Source organism: Apteryx mantelli, chromosome 22 (genome assembly GCF_036417845.1).
Source record: "Apteryx mantelli isolate bAptMan1 chromosome 22, bAptMan1.hap1, whole genome shotgun sequence".
Taxonomy (NCBI): Eukaryota; Metazoa; Chordata; class Aves; order Apterygiformes; family Apterygidae; genus Apteryx; species Apteryx mantelli.
In genome coordinates this window covers 11,492,543-11,515,983 of record NC_089999.1, presented here as the reverse complement: position 1 = coordinate 11,515,983, position 23,441 = coordinate 11,492,543, and the positions used below count along the sequence as shown (strand labels likewise).

At 40.5% G+C, this 23,441-nt stretch overlaps 1 protein-coding gene across 5 annotated transcripts in view; it reads right to left on the bottom strand.

The window, feature by feature from the left end:
- VMP1 (vacuole membrane protein 1) overlaps window positions 1-23,441 on the bottom strand; it is a 69,639-nt gene that overhangs the window by 40,393 nt on the left and 5,805 nt on the right. For 3 of the 5 annotated variants that reach the window (XM_067309454.1, XM_067309455.1, XM_067309457.1), the window contains 5 exons: window positions 21,867-21,931; window positions 20,191-20,292; window positions 17,731-17,866; window positions 15,156-15,246; window positions 13,654-13,764 (listed from right to left, as the gene is read on the bottom strand). In XM_067309454.1, coding sequence (XP_067165555.1) covers window positions 13,654-13,764; window positions 15,156-15,246; window positions 17,731-17,866; window positions 20,191-20,266 — 414 coding nt within the window. In that variant the 5' untranslated portion in view covers window positions 20,267-20,292; window positions 21,867-21,931. The remainder of the gene's footprint in view (window positions 1-13,653; window positions 13,765-15,155; window positions 15,247-17,730; window positions 17,867-20,190; window positions 20,293-21,866; window positions 21,932-23,441) is intronic. The other 2 variants (XM_067309456.1, XM_067309459.1) reach the window with 1 other exon arrangement.

Here is a 23,441-nt window from a genome sequence, read left to right as displayed (position 1 = left end):
CTGGAAGAATTGCCATTATTTTAATACAAAAAAAGTCAAACAATTCAAATAGTCTCTAGCTTGAGGACTAGATGTTGTAGCTAAAAAAGAAATCACATAACAAAAGGTTAAGCAACATTGATGGGGTGGAAAAAGTACTGAGTTGAACTAAGCTATTTTCATAAAGTTGCAGATTTAAATAAATTATAAAATTTTCTTTACGTGCAGGGCAAAAATTGCTCAGACTTTAACTTCTGCTATTAATTATTTGGTGCATTTTGTTGTCATCTTGGGAAACACACTGTCAACAATTTTCTTTTATGTTTTTTCCCTTCAAATGAGTCACAGTTTATTAGACCAGTAAGGCAGCCTGACACCCTCCCCTCCACCCCCAAATCAAAGCTAAGTTTATTGCACAGAATAATGAAGGAAAGAGAAAGTATGAGAGACCTCAACACTGCCATTCCCCTGCACAAGACGGCCAGAGCTTCCTTGGACTCGCAGGAGCTCGAGATGCTTTGAGAAGCGCCTGCAGGCTTCGTTCGCCAGTTAACGGGGGAAACGCTATGGCACATCTCACACAAAAGGTGCAGCTTCGTTGCCTTTTCTAGGCTTACCAGGAAGAGGCTTTTAGTCGGGTTCACTCTTGTCAATGTTCCCGGTCTCTCTGAAGAGACCAGAGCACTGGATTTACCTAATGACATTGATACCGCAATTTATTTAATGGCGGTGAAATTAGAGTGTTGAAAAAAGTTATATTTTTCTGTATGACAGCTGTGACTACTGTTGTCATATGTAAACAATTCAAAATAAAGCTATTAATCTGTCACGCACAATTGGTAACAGACAAGCTGCTCTGATACCAAGCAAACTCTTATTTATTCTGTGTTACTTTATAGGATCTTAATTCAAAGTGCATTGAGAAATATTTTGGATTTATATGAAGATATATGATGCAGCACATTGACATGATAAATTAGGCACAACCTCTCTTAAAAAAAAATCAAAGGTTCATTAAAGTAAAACTAAAAAAAGGGAGATCCAGAAGTTGATACACAAAGAGTGAATTTCACATGGAAGGGAAAACAAAGAACAGATGAATGAAAAAATGACTAATAACTTATACTATAGACCCTTCCATAGGTCCCAATGGCAATGGACTCCTTTTTAGTACTTATGGTAAGTACTTAAGACCGTGCCTGCCCCAAACAGCTTCATCTCTAAATAATGTATTCCCACTTCAGTCATAGGGGGCAGAGGCAAAGAGAGACTTTCCTGAAATTGCAGAGTACATTTATGGCAAACCTGGGAACCTCTTTCTCCACCACAGTCTAAAGCTTCAAGGGGATTTAATTCTCTCCCCCGCTCCTTCCCCCTGTCTCCTGATCCAATAGCTAACGTGGGATAAAAACACATCTCTCAAGCCATCTTCCTCAAGCTACAGTTTCCAGCTGCAGAAATACCGGCAACAAAATTCTCTCGAACGAGAGATTTGCATGGAGGAAATCCCCACGTACGCGAGCTGTAAACGACCATTTCCTATGGTCCCGGGAGGGCGAGGGCGAGATTGTCGCCACGGGAGCGAGAGATACGGCGCGCGAATCAAGAAGTACGACGTTTCAGTTCCACAAAATTCAGAAGACCTACCACGCTACAGCACAACTACAGCCAGCTGTGACGGGAGACTGTTAGTTTCAGTTTTATAATAGTAGGAGAGGCGCAGAATTGCTGCCGTAGCAAGGCCCCCACGCCCTTGCACGGTTTCAGTGATAGTGCTACCAGCATTTCTTTTCGAACCGCACGCGGGCCGCGTAAGGAGGACTGTGCGCTCCCAGGAGAGGAGGACCTCATTTTTAGCCCAGCAAGCAATTGCAAAACGCCTATCGGCCACCGCTGCCGAACAGCGATCCCCTCCTGCTTTGCAGGAGCCGCCGGCCACAAACAGTTTCTCTTGCTGTTGGCATCCTCGAAATGGCTTAATAGTCTCAAAACAGGCCCTTCTATTCAAAGGGCTCTCCCCCAGGCCCGACAAATGTCTGCAAAAGGAAAAATTTTTACAGCAAGTAGCAGCCAATGGAAAAAAAGGCATTTTGCAAAGCAGCTGTAAACGGCCAACAAGCCACCTGAAGATTAAGCCAATTGAACATAATTCTTCCACTGCAATGTAAACAATTCTAGAACGGAAAAAAAGTTGGAGTTATGGAACCCACAGAAGCCACATTTTAACTGGAATAAGAAATAAAACATAAACGGTTCGTTTAGAGTGATGAAGTGTGGAGTGGGAGAACTCGGAGCCAGCCAGAAGAGAGCGGAGTCATCGCGTGTCCTCGCGCAGTGGAGCCCAGCTGTCCCGCGCGTCGGCCGGACACCATCTCGCAACTTGGCAGCCCGCGCAGTACGTTCCTGACATCTGCTTTTGTTCTAGTTCGGCCCCAAAAGCTTGTGCAGAACATTATACTTTCACAAAGCCGTGGTTACCAAGCACCTCACAAAACAATAGTTGGCTAAATAGGACCATGGTCGCAATGGGGGGGGGGGGAGGGAAAAAAAAAAAGGAGTGGGAGGGTCTCTGGGTGTTTCATAAGAGAAGTGCCATTTTGCTTTATATTTAGCAATAAAGATGGTTTAACTGGGAGGGGAACAGGGAAGGAACTTCAGACGGGAGCTCGGTGACACCTCCGGAAAATCCCAGCCGATATACGCTCAGGTGGTTTCCTCACGCTCCTCCCGAGTCAGAAGGCCCAAGTCGCAGATAACTCTTCAATCCTCTTTGCAAACAACACCTCCCCCCACCTCACTCTCCTGCTCTGCTTGGAGCCACCGTAAATACTCACCGTTGGAGTGTCTCCCCTCTTTGCTCAGTTTATTTCAACCACTCGAGGAAAACGCTAAGGCATCCCCACCTCGAGCCTTGCTGCAGCTCTACCTTTAAAAAGGGCATTGGCAGAACCGCTTCAAACCCCGTCATGCCAGACAACAAACACTAAAACCAGCCAGTTTAGTAGGCACTCTGCTCGCTAAACCAGGAAGAGCTGTTGAAATTCAAGGCGTGTAAGATCCTGAACACCAACTGTCTTTCCCTCACCCTCCTGTGATGACTTTTTTTTTCCCGTTTAATCGCAGGAGGCACTAACAAGGGCGAGCACAGAAGAAATTGAGAAATGTTGTGCTGACTCGGGCGAGGAACATTTGCTTGCCACGACTGACGACCAGCAGGAGCCTGTGGTTAGGCTGGAATGCGATTTGTTAGAAATATCTGTACAATTTACAAATCAAACGAGACAAGAGCTGGTCATCAAGAACAACTCAACGTAAATCTGCTTTTTGGCAACAGTAATTTAGGGGGGTTTGGAAATCCCTATCTACACAACCCTAATATCTTATAGAAGGCATCCTTGAACTCTTGAACTCAGAGGCCGTCAGTGAATTTTTAGTTCAGAGACTCAAAGCCATCCACCTCAGAATCCACACACAGTTAATCCTTAGAAGCGAGCTGCTTTAAGTGCTGTACTCTGAAATTTCTAGAAAGCATAATTTTTTATTTATAGATTATGCTTGGAATTTTATAAATCATGCTTTGAAAATCATTAGTGAAAGTAGAAAAAGAATCAGCAGGCACATGTAAAAATAAAGTTAAGCAAAATCCTTAAGAACATGTCAGTATGTATAATAATTGTAACACAAAAAAGGAAAAGTGATTGAATATCTATTTAAAAACAAATGATATTTTCACATTATTAATCATTTTGTGCATCTAGACTGAAAAAAATTATAGCTGTAAACAAACTCTATATCAAATGTTGTTTCTTCACATACCCCTTCACATAACATTCATCCCACTGAAGTGATACTAGCACTAGAACAACTACATCTAATTTTAACATCTTATATTTGGGAAAGATATAATTTTAGACTGGCTCTAATTTAGAAGTATTTCACAAAGAAAAGTGATACGTCTGCCAGCACTGAACTCACCGCTGAGCTTAATGCACTAAAAAACTCTTTTCCTCCATGGACAGAACTTTTTACACCGGGTTCAAGACTCAGCCCTTCCACAGGGGGGAAAACAAGTCATTCTATATTTGATTAAGATAAATCAGAAAACCAAACGCTTGCTTCTCATGGGAAACATCCTGCAAGTGTTCCTCCAGGCTGCGACTCATCTCATACTTATCTATGAAGTCATTACACCTCTCAAGAAAGAAACACCAACTTACAGCACCTCTTTATCTTCAGGAGCAGTGGACAACTACCCAGAGAAAACTGCTCCGTGATTAAAAGGAAAAAGCTGGATCTGGAGGTGGCTGGTAAATACGACAATCTAGTCCGTCTGTGTTATGAGAGATTAAAGTGTCTCGTGATTTTATATAGTGTCTGGTATGCAGTACAGGTTGCAAAATGGTGGCTCCGAATGAAGACGGAGCCTGTACCTAGAGCATCCTCAAGTGACACAAACATGCATCAAATGGCTGGGGCTAGTTTTAGCACACCACCGTGGCATTTCAAACTAGGTATTAATTTTACAATCATGTGTCTGCTAGCAAGCATCTATTCCCACTTCAGTCAAGTCTTCCCCCACCATGCAAAGCTGGTGGAAATTCCAAGCGATGAGCAACAAGCTCTGAATATGACTGAACCAGAGTCACCAGGGGAGCTGGCACGTGGTGTCACCAAATGCTCAACAGGCCCACGTTGCTACTTTGAGGAGCAACGTGCAAAGCAGACGTTTTATAAGGCTATGCCCAGGCTATTTTCTATAGGAGCAGTCAAACAGACTCAGGTCAGGAAAAGACAACTGGAAGAATCTAATTTTGTACTCTGGGGCTGGCAGAGGACAAAAATAATCTGTCAGCATCCTCTCCTGGCCCTTACCCTGGCCACCAGCTTATTATTACTGAGAAATAAATCACAGCATCTATTCAAATGGACACTAGTAGCGATGACTGGCTTTAATGCCTCTAATTAAGAGTTCGTCTTGCCCTGTTATCATTACTTCCAGCCTGTTCATGAAAGCAGTGATGTGAATGTTCAGGCTGCACTTGAAAACAGAGCAGAGACTCCACGGCAGCAAGTGGGGAGAGAATATAACGTGGCCTCCCAGTAGAGTTATGCGACAGAATCAGTGATGAGGATACCAAGAGCAGATTATGAAAACAAGGTGTCGACATCTGAAAGATAAAGGCCATCAGACTTTAAAAGGAAGACGACAGTGTACTAAACATCTTACCAACTTCTCAGTTTGGTTCAAGTTCCGATCACTACTGCTGGCCAAGCTGCTCAATACAGCTTAAATATGAATACATCTTTTTTTTTCAGACTTTTCGAAAGTCAAACTAAGGTGGCTAACCCTGCACAGATGTAGGTGCTTCTCATTAGCTGTTTATTACCACAGCTCCAGCTTTAGATAAACCGTCCAAGCCTCTGACGTACACACTTTCTGCAGCATCGAGGGCCATATATGGAGCTCGCAGTCACACCGTGCAGGGCTCTGACTCATGAGGTCCAGCAATTCATGGTGGGGCAATACAGGAGGTTATTGCTTCCAGCTGTCCCACCGGCCCCTCTGCCAGCGATTACCACCCTCGTAGCAGGACAGCCGCACTGGTGGCGTCTGCTTTGCACTTCCCAGGCTCGCACCCAGCAGAGCTTAGACCACCATCGGTTTTGATTCATGTAACCCACCAGACTGAATGGGGCCTTGGAGCTCAGCTCACACTCGCTCACAGGCTCGGCTGCAGCAGTCGAAGAGATTATTGCCTCCAGTTTAATCCAACAGGATGTAAACCAGAGGCACTGGTTTCATTCTCTGTATATACCTACTGGTATTTGACACATAAAACAACAATGAATGCACTTAAAGGGACTTAGACTCTAAATGAACTTTTTTTCCTTGAAAATATCATTTTTAGTCTCATGTTTTTTAAATACAAAGAAGCCACCAGAAGATTTAAGAAACACCCAGGTTACATACTTAATCTGGCAGCCCTGCATGGTTAACCCATGGGACCCTTCCAGCTCGTCAGGGCATTATCAATAAAGAGCAGAGCAGAACCATGTGAATGCTAGGCAGGAGCTCCCATCAAGGCAAGCAAAAGTGATTTCTTTAAGTTATATGTTGATTCAAGTATTCCAGGATGTTTCAGCTCATTGTAAAAACCTTAGGAGACAGAGGAAGTAGGTTTAAAGGCATGAAGCAGACAAATGAAAGAGTAAGAGCCACAAACAGTCCTCATACAGACAGGCTCCATTTCAACTCATTTTAGAACAAATTTCTGTCTTCTGCACCCACCATGTGTTTTTCTTTCAACTATCTTAGCAACTCAATAGCAGTAAGCTGATCATAGATATTAGTCCCAACTGTTCTTTATTTGATTTGTTTTAGGCTTGTGAGTTGACATGTGAAGGAGGATACGGACTGGCAACGAACACCTCCCTTCGCAGAGAGATCCCAAGCCAGGAAGGGGCAGGGAGGGTGCAGCGCTCCCACCTGCCTGAGGGCAGCTCCGCTTTTGTTTCCCACATTTTCCTTTGCTCAAGGAACCTGTCATTTTCTGGATTATTCATATTCACTTTGAATGATCCACGTGAAAAGGGCAAAACTCCTGAAGCTGATAATCACTGAGGAAAATACTCCTGGATTAAAGTCACAAATAAATGGAAAAAAAAAAAATGAGAACAAGTTCTGTGGATTTCCAAATTATTATGCATAGTTCAGAAAACTGGAGTGAGCCTTATGACTTTTTTTTTTTAAACCACTTGAGTAATTTTATCACGAGTCTCCTTACAAGCTCAGCACCTGGAACTAGATAATTACAAAGGAATCGCATTTGCTTTAAAAAAAGTTTTCACTAGTCCTGGCTGGAAAAGGGGGGGGGGGGTTGTTTTTTTTTCAATGATTTACATTGACAACATTTTTTGGAGAAGTTAACGGGCTCATTATTGCACAAGGTGTCTGGATTTTAAACCGGCAGCTCCTAACCTAAACTCAGTTCACATGGGGCCAAAACGCGACTCATTTCAGCCGCTAGCTAGCACGCTTTGGGGAGGCCAGCGTGACCTCTCACCAAAGCCAAACCCTGCAACCAATTCAGAACAAAAGCGAGACGTCGAACCCTCAAGCCCAGCTGAACCCAAAATGCCTTTCTAAACCCAGAGCTGTCAAAAGTGACACTGACTTTTCTATTCACTTCTCTTTAAAGGCAGTTTTCTGTTCTTTTTCACCGCCTGAGTTTATTGCTCTGCTCTCTCTCCCTCCGCTCTAGAGCGCTCCAGGAAGGATTCAGTGACAAACCCCACGCGTTACACTGCTGAAAAAATTCAAACTTTTTTGACCTCCGCACACAAGCCGTTCCTGTTGTACCGCATGTTTCCTGCTCGAGCTCTTCCCTAATCAGGCTCCCAGCGGAGACCTCTTCAGCAGTTGCTCCACTTGGCTCTGGGAGCAAGCGGAGATTCATATTTAAAAAACAAAAACACAAGCAAACGCAAACAGCCAAGGCTAGCTCTGCACTTTTGACCGGCAAGGAATTTGCTTCCATTCATCCCCTAACATCAGGGATTACAAAACAGATCATAAGCAGAAGGGGTATTTATTACCCGTTTCTCGCACAAGACTTTGACAGGCATTAGCGGGTTCTGTTCGCCTCGCTCGCAGCTTTTGCCATCCATTTGCCAGAGCTGAACTGAAACCAAATCACGAGGCAGCGTGTAGCGCGCGACACGGCGGTGGCAACGGCAGCGCGCCCCGAGCGAGCGCTCCACCTAGCGTCCCCCGCGCCGCCGGAGCTCGCTGCCGCCGCTCGCTCATCCCCTGCCGCCGCTCGCTCATCCCCTGCCGCCGCTCGCTCATCCCCTGCCGCTTCGCACCAGCGGCCAGGGCTCTCCGCGAGGGACCAACGCAACGAATTTGCGACAAGTTATCCTCAGTTATTTTCTGCCAGTTAGGTGATTCATGCCATTTGTATTTTAATATGCCACCAATCTAAGAGGAAACATCTCAGGACTAGGAAAAAAAACAAAAAAAAAAGCTGCATGCGGCTAAAACCAGTATTTAGAGTTGTTAATCATAATACTTTTATTTCCTGCAGAACCACATCGTGATTACTATTTTTATAGTGCTGTTTTTGAAGAATTCTGGAAAACCTTTAACGGACTTTGGGAAAATAAGCCAGCAGACTTGTTTTGAAAGGTGTCTGAATAAAAAGGGTTCTTGGAAGAGCGGCCTGCTTCCATATTTCTGCGTTGAAGACCTACTCTGTGCCAACTCTTAAGCTCGGTGCCACTTTGGGGCAAGTGAGAGAATCGTTTCCCAAAAAGCCATGTCAAATTTTACATTTACTGATGGCTAAAACTAAGGAAGTAGCATTAAATTAGGAACCAGCGCAGCAGACAGTGTTCAGACCCTTTCTAACATATAGGAAGTTTTTGAGTTGCAGAAATAGTAATAAAAAGCCTGTGATCGAACTAACAAAGTTAACTTCTGCCTCCTACTCCAAGATGTATCCAGCATCCAGATGCATCCAGTGACCAACAAAATCCAAATCAGACACACTATCAACTAGGGGCGGTACCATTCCCCCAAATTGAGGTTGGTTTAGATTGCAAAACCTACTTCAAGCAAAACTGCCACTTCCAAATGTTCTCCACTCAGCTAAGCCCAGGATCTCTCTTGGAAGTTGAGTTCATGCCACTCCAAAAAGCAACAGGCATGAGAGGCTCTGAAGGATTCAGACGAATAACTGTGTTCAACACTGGAAAAACAGCTAACCAGCCAGGGAAAGAAAACATCCAGAGTCATTCTTATACTGGATCTATTGCATAACTATTCCTAGTGCTGATTTGCCCAGCTAATGGGCTGTACTTACAAATAGGCTGATATGAATACATTTGTAGGCACTACATCGAGGGCTCCATCGAAAAAAGATGCACCTGTATCAGAGCCGAAGCAGCCCGGGCACACTGTATGAGCAGGTGCCTGCACGCTCGCCATTCCCACCCGTGGTCCCGCACTCGGAGATGCTACCGCAAGCATCAACAGGACGGGCGGCGCACACGGGTGGGCTGAGAGCTTGTTCTCCACGCAGGTAATCGCATCCCAATCATCGCACTGGGCATACAGGTTCAGAATGAGCAATTAATTATGAGCAATTTTAAAGCACTTACTGAAACTCTATTCTCTAGTGCCTATAAATCCAGACCCTAAGGCAGAAGAGGATTTTTTAGCTTTCAATTTCTTTGAGTCAATAGAAGAATAAGTTTTATCATAATGAGGACATGTAATTAAGGTATATGGAGCATGCAAAGTAGATATACATTCATGTAAGAGTTACTATAGTGAGATGCCCACTTATTCTGTGGCATTTCTACTTTCAGAGGCAGCTATTGCACAATTAACAAATAAAATTAATTTTAAAATCCTCTTTTTGCAAGCTGGAGAGCTCCTAATTGCATTGCTACCAGATGGGCTAAACCTAGAATACTATTCTGAAATAATTTACTCTTAAAAATTGCTCTTAACTACTCTTAAAAACTGTCTGAAGTTATGCTCCCTTCCACACGTCATTCTTAAACTGAGGAGATATTAAAGACTTAATTGATAATATACTGCACATGATAATACGCTATATATACTGTAGTATATTGATACTACATCGATAGCATATTACATATACATACTGCTGCTATAGCTGTATTGGCGAGAATATTAACAGCTCTGGTACTTAAAATGGCAACGCTCTGTTAGGGGAATAAACTTGCGTTTTTACACTCCCAGTGCCATCTAGTGGCTACAGAGCCACATGTATTCTGCCAAGTTACGAACCATTCAGCGTTCGGAAACGCATTCAGTGCCCAGAAAGCGTAATCGCTTGGAATATACAGTTCATGATAATCACTAAAACTTGCATAGAAGAAAAAAGAAAAAAGCATCCTTGCTTCTCTTTCTTACCACTCTCACCGCCTTATGGAATTCCCTCAGTGTAGCAGAAGCATTCTTATCTGTGTTATATATTAAAGCTATATATTTCTCCTGTATTGACACACAGTAGATGTTGATGGTAATGTTTTATTACATTTTATCCCATAACACCTTCTAATTATTCAATATAGTCTATCTTTTCTGTTCCTCCCCCCCAACACCATAACAAAGTTGTATGAAACCTTGCTTCTTAACTTCCAAATACATAACTGTCCAGAAGACGACTTATTTAAATCATTGATGGAACTGGGTTATTCTCTGTCTCTCTATACCAGCACTCCTGACAAAATACAAGTAACCAAAAAATTGTCATTATGGAGAGAACCACCATTTTAAATTGTAAAGGCAAGACTGGCTGAGCAGTCTGAAACTCAAGACAGCCTTAACAATTTAGGTAGGTTCTCAGACACACAGAACCGAAACAGGTCACTGCACTTAAGGGCTGATGGGAAAGGAAAAAAACCAAACCAAACCCAACCCAACCCAACACCCCATCGCTGTTGCAATGAATTCTGCAGACACTACTGTCTTCTGTGACAGGTATTGAATTCATACCAATGACAGCTGCCTAGACGTTCACACAGGTTTCTCTGCCTACATGGGTTAAAGTTTGATACAGATACCTCCAGTCCTCTGAAACATCCAAATAGAATCACGCTGTGGAAATAAAACTGCAAAGAGAACCAAGCCTCCAGCTGTGAAGTTAGCTACCTTAATCAAACCTTCCTTCCAAAAGTATGTGAGCACTGTTGCTGCATCTAACACAAATTTTTAACAAGTCTAATTGCTCACGTAACAAAGGAATAAGCCAAGAGCAGCCATCAACTTAGCAAGTTTAACTACCTTCAGAGCATAAATGACAAGTCTAGCACAGAAAATGAACACTACCCTGGGAGCCTTAAAGACTTAAATGCTGAAAGAGCAGCATTCAAGACACAACATATACTTTTGGTAAGTCTCATTAGATTTTGTCTTTTTCGTAAGACAAAGTGTTCCAGATTCGTTTTTATCTGCTCAAGAAAACTCCAGGACGCAGGTCAGAACTGAGACAGGGGATGCTATCTGCCTCTCAACTGACAGTGTCGTTCACCACATGCTTGCAACCATTAAATTTTCTCCAGTCTTAGAACAAAAGATTACAGTATATAACCTCTTCTCCACTGTAAAGTGGGGCTAAGGGTTTGAATGAACCAAAAATAGAGGCTCACTAATATAAACTTCAGTTTGGTCTAGAAGACGATGGGCTCTTTGAGGAAGCCTTTTTGTTAGAAAGGGTGCAGAGGCCACAACACCTTCACCAACACTATTAAACTAAGTTTCTTCTCTTAGGTGATGCTCCTTCATGTAATGTTTTGAAGACTGTACACTTATTGCTTCTCCTGTGCATCCACTGAAAATTATATTAAATGTTAGGTAATGGCCTAAATATATCCACTAGATTCACATACTCCACAGGAAAAACTTAAGTGAAATGTTATGAAATTTTGTTTTCTATTAAAATAATTTGGAACTATTTAAACATCTGAATTTTTAAATCCAGAGTAAAGGAAAGGTCCGTTCATTCTACCTCCCCCCCCCCCCCCAAAAAAAAAAAGTTGCGTGTCTTCTAAAGCCTTCTTTATGTGACAAAATCATCTTCAGTAGGCTACGGTACAAAATGACAACACTTGCTAATCTGCATCAAATCAATGTACCACAAAGCAGCATAACTCACTTTCAAATGCAGTTTAGAAATGGTGAACAACATTTCTTATTTACTAGATTTCTGACACAACATGTGCAAAAATTAAGAACTGTAGGATGAACTCTCTAAACTGCTTTGAAGAGGATGCCTAGATACATGGTTTCTTTAATTAGAGGAAGACTTAAGTTGGCTCTCACTGGTTGATAGTCTAAGAAAATTTCAAAAAAGCAGAACAAGATGAAAATCTGTTATTTAAACGGTTTCCTGCTTGCTGATTTAAACCATGATCAACTGATTTCTGCAAAACCTGATTGCAGTTGCTGTGCTTTCTCTTCCTGTCCCTGTGCCCCTGCCTAGCCCGTGATACCATCCTGCCCAATTCCCACTCCCACCCTGGGCTGGCAGAGTGCCCAAAACGAGGTTCTGAGCTTGACTCCACCTCAGGCATCCATTCACGCTGGCTTGCCTCTCCCGCGAGGTGGGGCTCCTCAGCTCACGACAGATCATTTTGATTGATTTGCCCTACCGCCCAGCCCAGGTCTCTTGCTGTCCCTCAGCTTCTAACAATGTAGTCTCTGCAAGCCAGAAAGATCTGCAGACTGCCAGTCCACCACTGCCTATGCACCATGCAGTGTTACTTGCAAAACGTTTAAACACTGTGGACATTAACTCTGCTGAATTTCCATTTTTAATCTCTTAGATTGACAGCACTATTTTGGTCTAAAAGAGTATGTATGCATAAATTTAACATGTTTCTGCTTGGCAATATTTAAGACTTTTCCTCCACTGTATCTAATTTAACACTTGTATGGCAAGCATGCAGAATTAAAAAATACTGAATCATGGTGATGTACAATGGTCATCAGAAAAGGGCAAGCAAGAGTTTGTGTGTGCAGTTACACACTTTAACCTTTCCCCCTGAAAACCCCAGAAATGCACTGTTTGGTTTATAATCCTAAGATTTGCTAACAAATATCTAACCCTTTTCCTTTGAAAGGAATCTCATCCTTCCATTTTATACTGTGGGAGAAAATTTGTGTTTTTATAATAAGCATTTATAAAATTCTTACAGCTAAAGTTTAGAGCCAATTTTTTCTTAATACAGAATGAAGTTGAGTTTTCTTTCTCCTGTACTTTCTGCCTCCAAAGACTTCAGGAAAGAAGCTACACTAGAGACGTAAGTCCAATGCTACTGTGAATGCAATCTATAAAGATGTCATTAGATCTAATAGACATTGCTCTACTGCATGGAAAAACACGAGCTTCTTGTTTCCTTGTAGTGCTTTCTGTGGTGTTGTTAATGATTAAAGCAGTCCTGGAAGTAAACATCTGTAATTGTCCCAAATACAAGATGACATTTGTTGCATAAACTGGTTTTAATTATTTTTGTGGCCATAAAGCCTTTTCTTAAATCCAGGACAGTGGTTTCATAAACAAGGAACTAATCCAATGGCCAAAAGCAAAACACACCCAAACATTTCCCTGACTTTCCTAGCTAACAAAGTTGAAATAAACAACATAATACAAATTCAGAGCAACACAGAAATTATTTTATCTTTGTAGCCAAACATTTTTCCTTGTTATTATTTTTAAAGCAAAATGAATGCAGACTGAACTTTAAAATAGCAGCTTATTTAGAGGTTTCGGCTAGAAAAATGATCATTTTAGGCTACCAAAAGAAAGAATATGCTGAAAATTTTTGAATGGAAACATTTGAGCTGCACACATTAGAAAACGTTTTATTTAAAATAAACGCAGATTTTGACTCACTGTTTCAAAGTGAGGATTAACAGTAGGCTGCTATTCACTGCTCAACATAAACATAGGATACAAACTACAAAACAAGGTTACACAGTGTAGAAGAAAAACAGCATTCAGTAGAGCACAGATGCATTACGCTAAGTATTTTTTTCTTAATTCAGAAGTACTTAATATTTAGGTCTTATGGAAAACTAAATGCAAGAATTATAATATTCAGTTCAGAAAGAACGGGGGGGGGTGAAAGTTTCCTTACCAAATAGAGCAGAAAGGTGTGAAGACCTGTTCCGAGTCCGACAGAGGACAGAATGCCCAGTCCTACCCAGTAGGCACACCAGAAGAACTTTTTCTCCATATATCGCACATACTGAAAAAGAAGGCCACAAAAGAGAAAAATCAAGAATGATTAAAGCTACAAACTAATCCAGAGAGTTGCCTGGTTACAATAACCGAAACAGAATCCTAGATCCTATTTACGATTTATTGCAATTACAGCACAGACACATACAGAAAAAAGTGAGCGCGCTTTCAAAACAAAAGCCCACAAGCCTTAGAATCAGCAAGTTTTCCAAGGAGATAGAGCAAATATCCAGGATCAATACTGGGGGGTTTGTTCCCAGGAGGCTCAAGGGAAACCTTTTCAGAAGCGCTGCTCTGCCAAGCCTGGGCACAGGGCAGCCGAAGCCCAGGGCGCTCAGGGGCCGGGTGCCTCAACACCAGCTTGTAAGAGCCATCTAGTGGCAAATCAAGCTCTGGCCTTTATCCTTGACAAACCACCAACCCATACCAACACAAGAGCAGTCTTTAGGAAGCAGGTTATTTGTCCACCAGGAACTACTTAGGTCTCAAGCAGATAACAGAGCGAGCAAGGATCTGATGAGCTGAAGCAACTCATTCTGCTGCGTTTCAAGACCTGTCCTGGGAAGCCAGGACCCTCGTTTGAGAAGCTGCGTGATCCTCAGGCAGCCAGTGACATACCATAACAGAAGGGATCTCTGAAACTGGGAACCTGCTGATTATGGATTCAGAACGGTAAGACGATGCAGTTGCACAGAGGCGCTCTGCCGGGTTAACATGGGTAACCTGCCTCAGGGAAAATTTGAAACTCAAGGAGAAATGGGGAGGGGAAAGGGAAGCGTAGACAATACCATCACCTTGTGTTCTGGCAAGGGCCTACACTTCTCAAGTGACGCAAAAGCATCAGTCTTTACATAATTCAAAACACAAATAAGCTTTTAAAGCAACCATTGAAGACAATGGGGGGAAGACAGCCATGCCAGAACCAGGATTTGAACCTGAGTAAATATTTTATGTCTAAATAGATGCCCGTGCCAGATGGTCAGGAGAGCCTTCCATAGTAGAAGAAACATTTCTTGGGAACCACGAAGTTCTCTCATGACCCAGTTTAACCTTATTTTACCTGAAGAGCTTGCATTACTATTAAAGCTTGTTAACAATAGATGTGGAGATCTGCAACATTGGAGACGTACTTCTTCAGGAAAGGATATGAAGTGGAATACATACAGATGCAACAGAACAGGTCAAACCATACACCCAGCTTCACCCATCTCCAAAATGCAACTCATCCACATGCAAGAGAGGGGAGTCATAACATGAAAAACAAATATCCATAGCTAGCAGGAGCTCAAAGACACATTACAATTTCAGTAGGATCCCATTCAATGCCCAGTACATCTACTTTAACAGAGGGACAAGAAGTATCAGTCACTAAGGAAAGTAACTTGAAAAACCTCATACCTGTTGATGTGTTCCTTCAACATAATACGTAGCTGTAAGTACTGCAAGCATCAGTAAAAAAGACACCAAGATACTTCGCCGATGCCACAATCTTAAAAAACAAATGGCAGTTAGGGTTTTTCATATTTTAGCATGCATTTCAAAGCCACTTATTTATCCCCATAGACTAGGTCTGGGTGGATATACTCAGTGGTGACAAGGGTAGCTGTGAAGTTTGCTATTGTAAAAGCATAAACCTCCCCCCCGCAAAAAAAAAAAAAAAAAAGACCTAGGGAGCCTTTCTTCTTTATGGAAAAATCTATACTTCACTCAGGTGAAATCAAGGTTCAGCCACCCAATCCCCCTCCCCCCTTTTTTAAAAACAAACAAACAAACAACTCTGTTGGAAAACAAATACAATCTAAAAGCAAACATTCAGCATCCGCAGCCAAGACAGTTTCAAATACAGAGCCCTCAATGACGTTCATGGTTAATGCAAAGTGCAAAGCAGTCACTGGGCAAAGGATGAGCTGTGCGCAGAATGCAGAAGTGCTGATTTCGAACCGTGCGCTCCTGGGTAGGGCCTCCGTGACAGTAAGAGGAACAAATCTTGACACTATTTTGGCTCTCTTGATCTGCTGAAATTAGCATTTCTTTTAGCAGCTCAAATGTATTGACAAATTGATAAATACATTTTAGCTAATTATGAAGCGTTCAGAAACTACTACAGTAAGGGGAGGAAAGTTTTCCTGTGTAATTTGAGATCCAATTACTTTTGCACCTGTCTAGTTTTACAAGGTTGCAACAATACTGCATAATGTGTATGTAGCTGTACACAGCTGATGAGAAAATGCATTTATTTTATTATTTTCTGGAAAATGCTATTATACTGTCACCTAATGCTATTAAAAGTTAGCATCATTTTAAAAAGCCAGACATGAAATAACAAACTATAAACTTCACTTTAATCTATTTAAAAAAAAATGAAAATAAATAGAAAAAGATAGAAATACGCGAAATATAACACACAGGAAAACATTCACAAATTCATCAATTAAGCAAGCTGAAAAGAAAATCACTCTAACCTTCCTTTAAGTATAAAAACATCTGTGCTGCTTATACCAGTATGATAAGAATTGGATTTTCAAGTGATTATCACCATTTAAAGCACAATGTAATGAAGTGGAACACAGGAGATCATTATGAGTCAATTTGAGGTCTCATCTTAATAGCTGTTAATATATGGTCAGTATTATTTTCTGTAAATACATTGTCATGCTAGTGCTGCGCAACACAGATGTGCTGCACAACACAGATAGCACTTGCATCCTGTAGCAGAAACTAAGGTCTAGGAAGCCAGGCAACAGTCAGCTTAAAATAACACCTCAAATGTTATTGCTACCGTATATTTCAGTAAATGCTTGGAGGCTTTCAGAAAACTAATAATCAGATATGGCTAACATAAAAACTAAGAAAGCAGTTCTATAAGAAACAATGAAAGAACGTAGGTAGTAAAATTATGAGATTTAGGGTTTAGGGTCTTTTGGGGAGGGGAATTAGTGGGGGTAGAGGGCAGGGTATTAAGACTACACTACATAAGCCTGGTACTTCTCATACAGATCATTTCAAAAAAAATCAAAACTGAAAAACAGATACTTTTCTCAATGGATCTTACATGTCAGCACCTCAAATCTAGCCCAGAGGGGTCAAGGAACATAGTCCATTATCACCAAACTCAGCTCTCTTTGCAAGGGAGCAGTCCAACTGCTGGAATCACCCATGATGATATTAGATCCTACCTCCTGACCGTGAAAATGATTGTAAGCTCATTCCCAATTGTGAAAGTTTCCTGTTACTGACACAAGCACTAGGATGATTGCTACTCTTGGCTTTTTCACTTGTCGATTTGATTTTACTTATGTTTGTCTTTTGGCACTCCAAACCCTCCCAAGCCTAGTGCATTAAGAAATAGCTCTGCATTTCAGCATTAGTAGGGGATGTTAGGAAATTTGTAAGTTCTAGCTGGAATAAAAGCCAATTTTATTTAGTTTGTAAATAATGCTTAGGGAAAGTGTTTTAATAAATCATTTCCCACTGTGAAATGGACCACGTAGCTTAGAAGCAAAGTCCTCTCTGCAGTTTCATAAACATGACTGCAAGTTCCACGTAATCCTGAACTCTGCCCTAGCTGAGTTATTTGAAAAAATCATTAAGTGACACTAATGCATACATTAAAAGATCAGTACTTAACACTGAATTAATAAGAACAGTAACTCTTGCCTTCAGGATCCCTAAACACTGTCCCATTCTTTCAAATTGGAATACTCAACTCTTCGGAAAGGAAGTTTGCAATTCTTTTCCATCAAGACCATTCTGTATTTAATACTTATGTAATTTAGGCAGAAGGTCTGGGTACACAGCTGGAAGTGTGGTATGTTCCAGTAGCCACCTTTAAGGTACAAAAAGAATATGTTTTCTGGCAGAAGAATTTTAAAGTTGTGAATCATCAGGGAAAGTGAGATGTCAGAATGATCTACTGAATCAGAGTATGGGTTTCCCCAGAATGCTTAGAAGTAGTTAAAGAAATTATCTTTACTTTATGGTCCATTCCTTCAAGTTTATTAGAGTTTCCAGGAAAAAATACTGCAAGGTAACAAGCGGTTGTCTCCAGAGGACAATATTCAACCTCTCTTCTCGGTCCCTTCGTTTCCGTTCACTCAACAAAGAAGAATCTGCAAATGAAAAGCAATAGAAATGTAAAAGCACAGGCTGACAGCTCAGATTCCAACCTACCCCCAAAATACAGCAATATTTGTTTGCTTTGCTAGAAAATTTATGAGCTCTCAGTTATCTTTTCTACCCCTAAGAAAGCATTTCCTCCAAGAGCATCAGAAATCAGAGGTGACCCCCAACAAAGGCGGTACGGTGTCTTTTTCTCTTCCATGTAGCTTACAACCATTCAGGAATCTAACTGGCCCAAGGTGCAAGTAGTCTAGCGATGTATTAGTCTTTATCAATGTACTGCACTATTAGTTATATATCAGCTAATATACTAGGTCAAACATCTCCATTACCCACTGCAGAGACCACGTTTATTTTGAACTTCTGAATTTGGTCCTCTTCCAAAACTATTCTTAGACTTCTCCAATCGAACTAGATTGAATTACATGTGCTCTTTATACACTTCAGTCACCGTGTAACTGGATAATAGTATCTATCCTCCTGGTCGGGATCCTCAGGCTATGTTAAGCCTTGGCACTCTGTTCAGTTTCTCCAAAATGAGCCCACCAGACAGGAAGTGCTCCCATGAGAGGGGCCTTTGCTGGACTGACACTATACATTTGGTTACTTTAACTGCAATAATGTGGTTATATGAGTAAAGTTTCCATGTCCAATATGACTGTAACAGCAATAATTGTACCCTACGAGTCCAGAAGAAAGGTTTTTCTAATAAACATTTCTTATTTTGTGTTCACAATGTAGTCAAGATTAATAAAAATCCCTAGGCATTTTTGGATCAGAAAGGCTTGTTCAAAGGTCATCAGGCTAATGAATGGTAGTAAATTTATACTTTTAAGAAAACAAATTCTGAAATAAGAGAAAATGATCTTGAAACAGTTTTTATATATATATATATATATATATATATATATATGAATGAAACTAATGCTTGTATTCAAACACATCAAACCTGTTTATTATTTTCTACATGTAAAGTCAAAATGTATGTATTCTGTTTTGTATACATTTAAAGCATTGTATTAATATTCATAAATCTTAAATTCATATGAAGCTGTTGCCTTTAAAATATGAATCTAATCCAAACCCCTATAGTATTGTAACCCAAGCAGTATTACTCCAGTCTTTTATTCCAGTAACTGAAACATGCTGCCTTATCAGATACTAATATTTACATAGAAATTGCATACCTCATTAGTCATGTGGCCCATTGGATTTCATATTCTTTAGCTGCAAGCATCAGTTACTTTAGATGAACTCACAAAAATCCTACAGTGGCAAGTACTGGATAATATCCACATTCCCTCAGAGCTACAAACTGATTTAAGACTAAGTAGAAGGCTTTGATTTGTTCCAAAAATACACATATCCAGTACCTCTTAGATTCTTGTCACACTCTTGGCTTTAAAAATTCCTATTTTCTACCTTTTCTCTTAATATGCCTAATAAGAATGCTTCAACATTATTAAAAATGTACAAAGTCATAAACCCCAAAGATCATAAAAGACAATGGTGGAAGACAGCAAACATCTTGAGAGAACATTTGGTTACAAAACTTAATTAAATATGGAACTGACACACTCAGAGCTGACAGGAAACAAAGATGATCATCATTTTTACACCATACCAAACAATACAGATATTCAGTAACACAAGGCTCTTAATAAAATGTTCTCAGGTTATTTTTCATGAACCTTAAACATTAATCTTGGCCTACTTCAGACATACCAGTAAGAAAAGCAGATGTGAGGCAGAAGATGAAGTAATTAATTGTTCAGTTAGTAATTTATCCTTGAAAACGATAAATTATAGTGAAGCTAAATGTCAACATAAAAGCTAGAAATTGGGAAACTAAAACTGGATTTCTCCCAGAGTAAATTTATTACCAAGTACTTTTATTACCAAGCACTAGCTCTTCAGTGCCAAAGGGTGGGGCTGTATAGTCTGACTTCTAAAGCCACATATTTGCCAACCGAGCTTAGCTTTTTAGCTCACAGTCCTGTTGCAGCCCCTGGTGGTACCCCCAGTCAGCTTTATAGGGTTCACGTGCATAAGAACTGCAGAATAAGAACTCGGAAGGGAGAAGAGAGTATGAGAGAGAAGCTAAATGGAAATACGCATCTTAAAACTATTCTACAAAACATAAACCCCCTAGACTTCAGATTTATAGATGATTAAAGTTTACAAGATTGATACAGTTTCTCCCTTCGCATTATTCAGGTATAAGCTGTACCAAGAGAAAATCCTTTGAGTATTGTGCTGGCTGCTGTACACACCAAGCTGACTAGCTGAGAACATTATGTGATTTTCCGCCTACCTGTGAAGTTTCCATTGTGCTGTTCTTTGATCATTCCTATGCGTCTCTGGTCACAGTCTGTTCCATTTTCTGCCATTTCATAGATCAATCACGTAAAAGAATCTAACAGGAGGATGAAAACAAAAAGCATAATGTCTCCATTTCTGGTTATCAAGACTCCATTTACTCCATACTCCAAGGATACAGGCAAACATCCAACAGCTCTCCAAATCCAAATCACAGTTATCCTGCGTTACAGCATTAAAAAGGAGAAAGTGATTTAATTCCCATAATGACAGAGTTTAAAACATTTCCACCTACAAAAATCTGTTTTTTTCACTTAAATGAAAAGAATCCCTCACTTTTAACAACAGAACAAAAGCTTGTTAAACAATCCCTCCCATTTCAGCCCACTGTTTGGGCTCCAGAAGCAGTAGAGCTTCATACAGGCTTCAGTTCAATCCTGAATGAGAATCTTAAGACTTGCTTCTTCTGCTAGAATTTTTATAGCAGTCAAAAATTGTCCAAAACTGAAGTGTAGCAAAGGCAGCAACTACAGATCCCCTTGCAGCTACCTGTTGTTGTATGTTCTCAACTGGCTCTGCAGAGAAAGATGCAAAACCAAGTATGAAGAAATACAAAAGATCTACACTAATCCTAAAATTCTAACTGAAGCTATTCTCTTACTAAAAAGCATCTGTTCTGGCACCTAACCTCCAGATAGTCAGTATGCAAGACATTAAAAATCTCACAACTTAAAAAAAACCCTCAGTATAGTAACTAAGATAGAATGGCATCTCATTTTCTTCAGTCTAACATCTCTAAACCAGAAAAGGAAAACTCTTCAATTGTCTGAAGGAAAGCTATTTGAAAAAGTGTACATTCTTTCTGCTAGCCTCTCTTTATTGACATCTTTTCTGCCTTAAAAAGCCCCAAAGAACAACTGTAGTTCTTTTTCAGGAGAGTAAAGACAAGTGGGAGGGCAGCTTAAAACAGAATGTTGCAAGAGCTTTTTTTCCCCCCTCTTTTAAAAAAACCCTGAACAGCTGACAATTCTTATGCAATCAAACACACAGAAAGTAGCCAGTCAGACTCCTTGCTTTAAAAATCATCTCTTGAATCAAAATAGGTTCTGACATTTTATTTTGGAAGAAGAATCCCAAAAAACTAAAACATCTTATCTGCCTTACATTTCTCCCTGCAAGCAAACTGTGATTTACAGTTTTTGTTAGACTTCTTACGTTGGAAAGGAAAGTAGTGCAATATTAAAATGATAGGTTTATATAACCTATCCCATTCAATGGAGGAAATTAAAGTTTTAAGGCAAAAATACTTCCCCTTTGCTTTAGGTTATAAATATGGCTTAAGAGCCAAGTAGTAACTCAGGTTTGGTAAACAGGAGCAAAATCTTCCCATTGACTCAGGTGACAATCATTTTGTCATTTTTTTTTAAATGTTAAAAGATTTTGGATATTATATTTGTTTCATATTTCCTGTGTTTCACGAATCAGTTTTAGACAGATGTTCTTCTAAACATAAAAAAAATTGTATGCAGAGAGAAGAGATGAACTCTAAGCAAAGGAAGTGAGAGACAAAAAATGCTGCAAGAAGCAACACTGCAGTGTAGGCACAATCCTTGCGTATTACTTGCGATACAGATAAAATTGCTAGCTAGAATGTGATTAAAAGGGTTTTACCTAAAACCCAATAGTCAAAAGGCATCAAGGTCTCAGGAAGGAGTCCCTCCTCCAACAACTTTTTCCTGAAATTAAATGAACACAAATATAACTATAGCTAGTTAAACAAACTAACAGAAACTAATCACTTGTGTGTTACAGTTTTTGCTCAGTGAAATTGAACTTGTGGCCCCAGAAGACCTACACCAAGGGGAAACAGTAAAACAGCCTTGCAGAAGTTTTTATTCTGAAAAATGCTGAAAGGCTGCACAATCAAAGGGTAACAGAGGACTGGCCTGCTGCAGAAGCAGCTCTGCAGCATCATTCTGCTGCCACTCGCTCTCGAGGGTTTGATCCAAACTGCTAGCCACACAGCAGCGGAGCTGTGAACCCCCTTCTCTCCCAGATCAGTTTTATATCAGCTTGCCACCCCAGAAGTCAGCGGAGTTACACTAGTACTTACTTGAGGATAACAGGCCAGTTGCTACAGTGATAACAAGGATCAGATGTTTGGCCATCTCTTAATTTCATCTGGGCAGTATGTCACTGAAAATGGTGGAGTATTTTGTTTCTAGTGACTGCACTTAGTGGTTATATATATATGTGTGTGTATACATACATGTATATATATGTGTGTGTGTGTGTATACACACATATAATGCATATAAACATATAAAATTACACATACATTTACACATGCAAAGCTCAAGTTGCAAAGGGTAATATTTAAATTGGATATCCACAGTGAGAAAGCCTGATGCTTACAGAAAGATTCCCTTTTCTTATGAAGCAAAAGCCATCAGAGCTGTTCTGCACACAGCCACACTAAAAAAGTCCTAAGGAACTTCAATCACATTTTATAGCCTTAACTATAACAAACATCCACTTAAAAAACCTTAGGTGGAAGCTGCATGTCCTGCATTTTTAAATTCATCCTTTTTCCTTGCGCAAATTTAGCCCTCAAAAGAGAAGTGTCAATTGGTTTGGTCTTTGCATTTAGCTTAACTACGTTTCAAGAAAGTTAGTGTACTGCAATACAAACTGCTCTCCAGGTCTGATGCTAAAATCCAAGCTGTGAGCAGCACTCCCTTCTCCATGAACCGAATTCTACTTCAATCCATTAAATATCTTACTGGCACATAAAAAATCTTCAATCTCCAAGGATCCCAGGTGCATTGTTAAATACATATTACAGCTTTTGCAAGCTCCGCTAGCACAGCCAGTTTTACCCTGCCTGCTTGGAAAGGCACTAATCTGGGATTAGCTTTGCATAGCGCTACCTCAAGTACACAAGCCAATGTTTACAGCACATCAGATAAATAATCTCCTTGCACACTAGTGTAGGGTGAATACTTTTTAAGAAGGTCCCAAAGTTCATCCACTCTGCAGAAAAGCTCTACAAACTCATATTTAAGAACATGGTTGACAAGGAGATTCAGTGCTTATCACAGGGCGAGTCTGAAAGGGCTGCAATTCAGACATTGACTCCTTACTTGTTTCAGAAAGAACTTCTTGGTTTACCAAAGTCTGACTAGACTTTAAACATCTTAGTATAAGAAGTGGGAGGATATGCATCCAACAAGCCGAGCTTTCTGC